Source organism: Pinus tabuliformis, chromosome 5_1 (assembly GCF_031772625.1).
Source record: "Pinus tabuliformis cultivar Carrire ecotype Pingquan chromosome 5_1, CPIR1, whole genome shotgun sequence".
NCBI classification, from domain to species: domain Eukaryota; kingdom Viridiplantae; phylum Streptophyta; class Pinopsida; order Pinales; family Pinaceae; genus Pinus; species Pinus tabuliformis.
The window spans coordinates 604811784-604819993 of record NC_142305.1 but is presented as its reverse complement, the minus strand read 5'-3'; the positions used below and the strand labels follow the sequence as shown (position 1 = coordinate 604819993).

Sequence of the window (8210 nt, the reverse complement as noted above, 5' to 3'; positions counted from 1 at the left end):
GGCGAAGTTTCCGCCACAGAGGCCGTAGACGCTGATCTCCTCTGTTTTGTATTCAGGTTTTCCTCATGTCGTATAGCCCCTTCTGAGATCTGCGAGATCAGGGGGGTGTAATGTGTCCATGCAAGACCCATCACCCCTGTCGAGCCATACTTCTTGAAATCACAGTGGATCGGGTGTCTGAAGTTTGTCCTGTCCCAGTCCCACTGACCCTTCGCGAAACAGAGTTTCAGAGCTCTTGAATCTTGACGATTTCTTTGTATGTTGCTCAGATCGGGTAGGTCTAACCCAGATCTAGATTGTTTATGACTCTTCACAGCGGGAGAGGGTAGATCTGCTTCATGCCGACACACGGCATTGATTAACCTCTTCTCTGCTTCAGCCGTGGATGAAAGGCTGGGTCTGTTCATTTGAGCCCAGTATTCATATTCATTCTGGGTCCCGTTGCCGTCAAAAACCCCTTCATTCGTCGTCGCCCTTTGCTCTGGAACCGTTAGGGGTTCTAACCCTAGCAGACCCATATTTTTCTTAAGGCTCTCCAGAAAAACTAGCCGGGGATCTACCTCACGTCGGTAGCCTTTACAGATCTCCACCAAGAAATCGCGCTCTCTCGGTTTCATTGCCGTTTTTTCTTCCCAGTTCCGCCAGGAAGATTTGACAACTGGTTCGGTTTTGGGGCTTTCATGTTCTTCCCCTGTGTAGAAGGGTAAGGAGGGGGTCGAGATCGAGGCCGTCCAGCCCACATATAGTCCAGTGGATATCGATGCCGCGAAAGCCATGTAGCAGCAGGTTTCCAGATCGAGTCGCGCCGTCGCTTCAGCCCTCTTAAAGATGGGAATTCGTAAGTATCAGAATTTTGATACCGAGAGAGTCTAACTTTTATTTGTATACACACGTTAATAAATTAATAAATATTATAATTTGTTTTTATAAAACCAAGTTTATATTAATTTAAAGTTTTGAAATTGCCTTTTAAGTGTGACTTTTTGGAGTTTCTGGTGGATTTTTAGCCCGAATCCAGTGGAAATATTTGTGGTGAAATCTTGATTTGTGTTGTTTAAACTGATTTTTTGACTATATATATATATTCAAGGCCCTAAAAAACCCCTGCCACATAAGTTCGCCCATCAAACTTGTGATTTCAATGAATTTTTGTCGGATTCTAGACAAATTGGGTCTGAAAGTAACCCTGAAAATTTTTCAAAAAATCGCTCGTATAAGTTTCACTTTAACCTAATTTAAAATAATAATAATAATTAATTAAACAAATATTTTATATATTTCATAATTTTTAATTGAAATGTTATATCAAAAATAAAAAGTTCTACCAAACATAAAAAAATAATCTCCAATTATTTGATGCAGGACCTAAATATTGTGAACCAAGTTGTTTCAAAGCAAGCAGCAAGTGGAACCGCTTTGATTTGGAAAGCTGTAGCAGAACCAAGTTGTTTCAAAGCGAGCAGCAAGTGGCAAGTGGAACTGGTTTGACTTGGAAAGCTGTCAGCCATGCCATAATTGGATGGTTGCTGGAATATTTTTTAACGGTGGCCCCACATAAATGTCCTTATAGAGAAAATGTAACAAATGGTGTTGAGGTTTTCCATGATAATTTGTGGAATTGAACTGTAGTCTCATATCTTAACCCATTATATAGTATAAGTGGACATAATGCAGTTTGCAGAAATGATCTAATATATCTCCCCATTGCATTGGATGTCTTTGAGAGTAATCTCAATGGAATGAAATTGAGAGATTAACTAGCATTTGTGAAAACATCTTAGAACCGACATTTAATACTCACTGTATTCCTGTTTTGAAACCATATTTGGATTTACAGAACTGATTTTGCCATTGAAGACTTGTTACTGCAAACTAGAGTATCTTGGCCATCAAGAACACCAACACTCATATTTTCTACCTACTAGCTATCCAATGGATTTGAGTGCTAGTGGACTGAGAGTAATTGAGAATTCGACACTCAGTATGATGCTCATTCCCAGTCATATGTGGTAATGTGGTTTCACAATATTGTCTAAATTCTTAAGATGCTTTAGCATTTGATATTTTTTAGTATCTAGACAAAAGTGGCATGTCAAGATGGAGCGTGGACCCGGAGAAAAGAGGCTTGGCATGGTCTTTTCGGAAACAAATTAAGAACAAGGACAAATTTATGGTTGATGATCTGTAAGGAATGTTTACTGACCTTCAGCAGGCAAGGAAAGAGAATTGCATAACTGATGTTACTCTCTTGGAGGAACAAGTTCACCAGATGCTTCAGGAATGAAAAAATGAACTACTTGAGACATCATTTGCTTCCCCCTTGTTAGTAGAAAGCCTAAGCTCCTTAGAGTTGTCATTGGACATGAACCATTTATTGCAACTCACGAGGAGGAGGATGATACAAGCAGTAGTCCTCAACTTCAGCTTGATGGATCAACGCTTCAGGAAAATAATACTGCTGACTACCAAGTGAATTGTCTTGTGGATGACATGCATACACCAGAGCAAGCTTTTGAAAAGGGTTAGTAAATATACATATATAGGGGAGGAATTACATCAGAATAGTTAAAAACATCAGAGAAATTGCTTCCAAATCTAGTGGAGGAATTAGAAGTAACTATTGGGCTTTAAGTTTGACAGGTCGACTTTCATCAGGATTACATACCTATTGCACAATCTATTTTCACATTAAATGGCGACGAAGAAAATACACAAATTCTTCATGGTCCTGGACTATGTTAATTTTCCAATAAACCTACAGTCGCCACTTTATTGACCTAGTAGATTACAGATTTAGAGAATAAAGCCATGCTTAAGTTCTTAACGTTGGGCGAAAGAAAAAATATAACCAATTTCATAAAAAGACACAAATAGATACTGCCTAATCAAATCAGTTCATTATTAGTAATGATTCAGAATCTACCTTCGTCATGGAATAATGGTTCAACTGATAAAATATATAATAATAAACTGGATCTATCTAGAAGATCTACCCTAGATTGGTCCTGGATCTTCTCTACAGATCTAGATCTCCCAGCATAACTGTAGGAATCAAGTGGCAGAGCCAACTGCGAAGGCTGCTATGGCAAAAAGTCGCGGTAGACAAAGGAAATTAAATTAAAACTGAAAGAATTAGAAGAAATTGCGCAATTGAATTCGCAGAGTGACACGGGAGAAACATCAGTCATAGAGCTTGATTCAGAAGGAGAAACTGCTTCAGAATATTTACTGGTTTGTTGGCTGTTTTGATTTTCTGTAGGCATGATCTGGTGTCGTACTCGTTATTATTTAAAGAAAGTGTCTTTCTTGCGGGTCTCGTGTTTTGAAATAAAACATTGTGATGATTGTTAAAATGGTACTGAACATGAACATTCCACAAATGCAGGTTAGGGATCGGACTGAAAAGTTTATCCAACCAGTACATGGAATTCTTCCTATTGTGACCAAGACAGAACAGGTTCGGAGGATGAAATTACAAATCAAGTTTAAGGTTAGGGATCGGACTGAAAAGTTTATCCAACCAGTACATGGAATTCTTCCTATTGTGACCAAGACAGAACAGGTTCGGAGGATGAAATTACAAATCAAGTTTATAGAAGAGGTTCGGAGGATGAAATTACAAATCAAGTTTATAGAAAAGGTTCGGAGGATGAAATTACAAATCAAGTTTATAGAAACTCAGAGGGATCTTATCAGTCCCACATCTCCTACTCAGCTTCTATTCCATGGAAGCAGTGATGATGGTATTGAAGCCAATGTAGAGAACGGTTTTCAACTTCCACCTGCAGATATAACAAATATGTTTGGACAGGTATGCGGGCAGTGGGCCATAGCTTTTCTTTACCTTCAAATTGCTCTCGCTTAACAAACTATTGCTCTAATTCTTTCAGTTTTAATTTATCTTCTGAGTGTGTGTGGGCAGGGGGAAAATCTCTGTCTTGTGTACGAGTATGCGGACGGTACAATCCTGAGGGAAGCTCAGAGCGGTAACAGAATCCCTGGGTATACTGTGCTATCTTCATGGATTTCCATGATGCACATCGCTCAAGGGCTTGAATATCTTCATCATTATAAAGGTTTGCGTTATGTTCACAAATACATGAAATCCAACAGTGTGAGCCTATGGTTTCAGGGCAATGATTGCCCGTTGTGGTACCTATAAGTTAAGCAGTGAATCCGCTGTTAGAGCATCTTCGTGTACAGAGATTACCGGGTAGGGTTCTGGGGGCACTGCTGGGAATTACTGGCGTTCGTCCAGTAAGAAAATTGTTGGTACACAGGTTTACATGGCTCCAGAGTATGCCTCAAATGGTGTTATTTCTCAGAAGACCGATGTGTTTGCTGTTGGGGTGGTGTTGGCAGGATCCTGTGAAATTACATTATGATGGGGCGAAGGAGGAGTACACGAGGGTGTCGCTCATCGAGTCTTTGTTTGGACAGACTGAGATCGTGGATCGATCCTTGGTTCAAGGATTCTTACCCTGTTGATGGTGATGAGAAAGTTTCACAACTTGCAGCGATGTGTTTGGATGCAAACCCTATCAGCAGATCTGATATATCTACTGATATAGCTGGCAAGATATCTAAAATTTTCTTGATATCCAAGAATTGGGCGCAAATATAAATGCAAATAGTGCATAAAACAATTTTTTTCTTCATATTCTGGGGATTGCATATCTATGCTTTGTTCATATGCTTCATTCTTCCTGTCTGGAGAATCTCTATGTTACTTCTATTCATTTTTATTATAAGACGAACAGCCACATTGGCTCTCCCCTCAGAGAAGTTCATTTCCTATGAACTACTGAGACTTATGCATGTCGACTTCTGATGTAATCTGTTTACCTAACTTTTATTGCTTCCCATATTTTCAAAATCGACAAACCAAATAAAGATGATTAAGAAACATAAATAATAAATTACTTGCACCGTTTTTGTTAACTATATTATATATAATCCACCTGAATTACAATCTATAATTTTCCAACACATCAAACAACATTTCACTCAAGCATGGACGCAGTTGATGGAAAAATTGATTTACATATCATTATGAAACAGATATGATCTTAACACAAACAGAAGCGTGCCTCCAAAATTAATACCTAGGCTTAAAATTCAACAAATATTTTGTTATCAAACTTAGCCAAATGAAAAGGGCTAAGAATATAACTTATTACATGCAAATCACAGGAATTGCATTCCAGAATTTTAGAACATATTAACTCTTCTCTTTGATAGGTTCTTCAAGAGTCTTTGATGTAGTTCCAGATGTAACTGATTGAGTTGGAGACATAGGAATATCCCGTGGTGAAAGTCGTCGATTTCCACTGGCAAGGCCTTTTGGAACTGGTTACAAATAAATTTAATGCGATCAATAGTAATAGTAACACATTCTACCAAAGCATTGGAAAGAAATAAAATTCCCTTGTCAAGGATATAAAATGTACCTGGAGTAGAATCATTAACTTGTGCACCCATGACATCGTCCGCCACATCTATAACAATAAGCCATTGAAAAAAATTGAGTTTCATATAACACGTTTTATTTCAGATAAAATGATAGCTATAGTATTGTTTTATACTCTAAATATGCAGGTGAAAAGGAGTTTGAACTTACTCTGACATGTGCTAACAGGCGGCACAACAATTTTGCAGAGAGTAGGGAGGAGAAGCGCTTTTGTTTGATTAATCGAAACTCCAACGATCTCACTGTTATTGGTAAAGAGCAGGCATAGGCACATGACATTGGCTTTCACTGTTGCCTCAATAGCAGAGCAACACTGGGGGCTTACACTGTCGACTTTTCCATTGGTAACAAAATCAAGGCAGGGATATAAGCCCAATAATTGTGTTACACAATTCTTTCCAAGACTAGAGGAAGAGGTAGCCTGCACTGAATTTGTTGGCCCAGCCATAAGCAGGACCAAAATGGGGATTATGAGAATAACATGGCTTCTTTCCATTGCCATTGAAATGTCTGCACGCACCTTAAACGCAAATATCTAAAAAATGTTTCCCCACACCGTAAATGTAAGTATTTGAAACACAATGGTAAAGACTATAAATAAAGAGAAATGGTGATAAATAAAGAGAAATGGTGAGAAATGGTAGAGACTTAACATTTGTTACACTAGATAAATCTATCAGAAATTATACTTAACTAGCACTTGAATGCAAAAAATACTCTCAGCTTAGTTTCCTAATTTAACAATAAAAAGACTTATAAACCATATTTCTTTAGTGTAACTTTTGGTGAAGCACCTGTTTTAATGTATAACACACTACTGGAATGGTTTCTCTGCATGCAATTGAACAATTGGGTTGAACGAGGCGAGTAGAATAGACTTGTGTGGAATGAGGAGCCATTTCATTTGTTACTTAAAGTTCGTTGTTGATGTTAAGTTGAGTTAAGGTGAATGGATGATGAGTTAACAGGAATTACTTGCATGTTTCGGTGCTCAAGTTCATTCTTACTCTTTTTGTTTCTTTGGCATCTTAAGTTAACTAAGGTTGCATGACTGCTATTTAAGTTTTAATAGTTCTTTAAATTATATTTATATTTATTACATAATCACTATGTGAATATAATTATCATAGTTTATCTTTAAATAACAACCTAACAACTTCTGAAAACATTCAACAATCTAGAGTGTTACCTGGACTTGGAAGGTTCTCATTAAATAACAACCGAAAACATACAGAAACCTAGAGTGTTCTCTGGACTTTGAAGTATGTGTTAACATACAAAACCTAAAGTGTTACCTGGACTTTGAATGGTTAACCTATAGCTAACTAAAGTGTTACCTGGACTTGGAAGTGTTACCATTTCATGCCATTCCGTTAAGGGAAACTAGAGTGTTCCCTGGACTTTGAAGTATGTGTTAACAAACAAAACCTAAAGTGTTACCTGGACTTTGAATCGTTAACCTATACCAACTAAAGTGTTTCCTGGACTTGGAAGTGTTACCATTTCATGCCTCTCCGTTAAGGGAAACTAAAGTGTTCCCTGCACTTTGAAGTATGTGTTAACAAACAAAACCTAAAGTGTTACCTGGACTTGGAATTGTTAACCTATAGCTAACTAAAGTGTTACCTGGACTTGGAAGTGTTACCATTTCATGCCACTCCGTTAAGGGAAACTAGAGTGTTCCCTGGACTTTGAAGTATGTGTTAACAAACAAAACCTAAAGTGTTACCTGGACTTCGAATTGTTAACCTATAGCTAACTAAAGTGTTACCTGGACTTGGAAGTGTTACCATTTCATGCCACTCCGTTAAGGGAAACTAGAGTGCTCCTGGACTTTGAAGTATGTGTTAACAAACAAAACCTAAAGTGTTACCTGGACAATTGTTAACCTATAGCTAACTAAAGTGTTACCTGGACTTGGAAGTGTTACCAATGTCGCCTGGACTTATAAGCCATCATGCACTCTAGGGAAACGAAATGGTGGGTGGCCGTCCGCTGGCTGCAAGTCGTCGGCTGTTATAACCCTGCATCGCATCTAGGTTCTGGATTTCTCAAATTGATCATGCATCCTGTAGCCCAGGCAGATGCATTGGCCTTTGTGAAATGCCATAAGGCCCGCAGCCTTCGGAAAGTAGGCCCTTGCTGCCCCATAGACCAATAAGGCTCCTCGATTGAGCTTGTATTTGTCGCATATGAATTCGAAACAAGTATCTGCCGTTTCTTCACTGATTGCCCCGGTACGAGTGCGTGTGTGGGATAATCCCGGCTCTGCCACACAAGATTCGGACCCTCGGACACAAGCGAAGAATTCGCGGAATTATAGATCTGAAAATTGCCGTGCTTCGCCATTACAATGGCTATAGACTTATCAGTACCGATACTCCAGACCATGGTTCCGTCCGAGTCTTCTAGTACCAGGCTCCCATGACTCCCCAGCTTAAGCATTGCGCCCTCTGCAACCGTCCTATTTCTGTTTGCTGTCCAAATGTCCATTGCAGTAGGAAAGGTGGGATTCAATCCATTACAACACACAACGGATTTACATCCCAACCCGAATCTATGATTCTCGCTAACAATGGGGTTCCCAACCATATCCCATATCCATACATTGCTCTGAAGGATTAATGATAGCCACTTTCCAATTGGAACTTTTCTTCATTTCCCCAATCAAACACTGCAAATTAAACAACATAAGGCGTTAGAGACTCCATGACCAGTGAAAAATCGAATGCCTATTTTC

The 8210-nt window shown here is 38.8% G+C and overlaps 2 protein-coding genes across 3 annotated transcripts in view; both read right to left on the bottom strand.

Moving 5' to 3' along the window:
- Positions 1–5221: 5221 nt before the first annotated feature.
- LOC149166357 (non-specific lipid transfer protein GPI-anchored 5-like) lies at positions 5222–5966 on the bottom strand. The gene is made up of 3 exons (XM_089430138.1): positions 5621–5966; positions 5451–5498; positions 5222–5349 (listed from the first exon to the last, which is right to left on the bottom strand). The coding sequence occupies exons 1-3, from the start codon at positions 5964–5966 to the stop codon at positions 5222–5224; spliced, it is 522 nt and encodes a 173-aa protein (XP_089286264.1).
- Positions 5877–8210, bottom strand: part of LOC149166356 (EP1-like glycoprotein 2) — a 47997-nt gene continuing 45663 nt past the window's right edge. Inside the window, exon 2 of one of the 2 annotated variants that reach the window (XM_089432544.1) lies at positions 5877–7381. The gene's annotated coding sequence lies outside the window, so the exon portion shown is untranslated. The remainder of the gene's footprint in view (positions 7382–8210) is intronic. The other variant, XM_089432546.1, reaches the window with a different exon arrangement.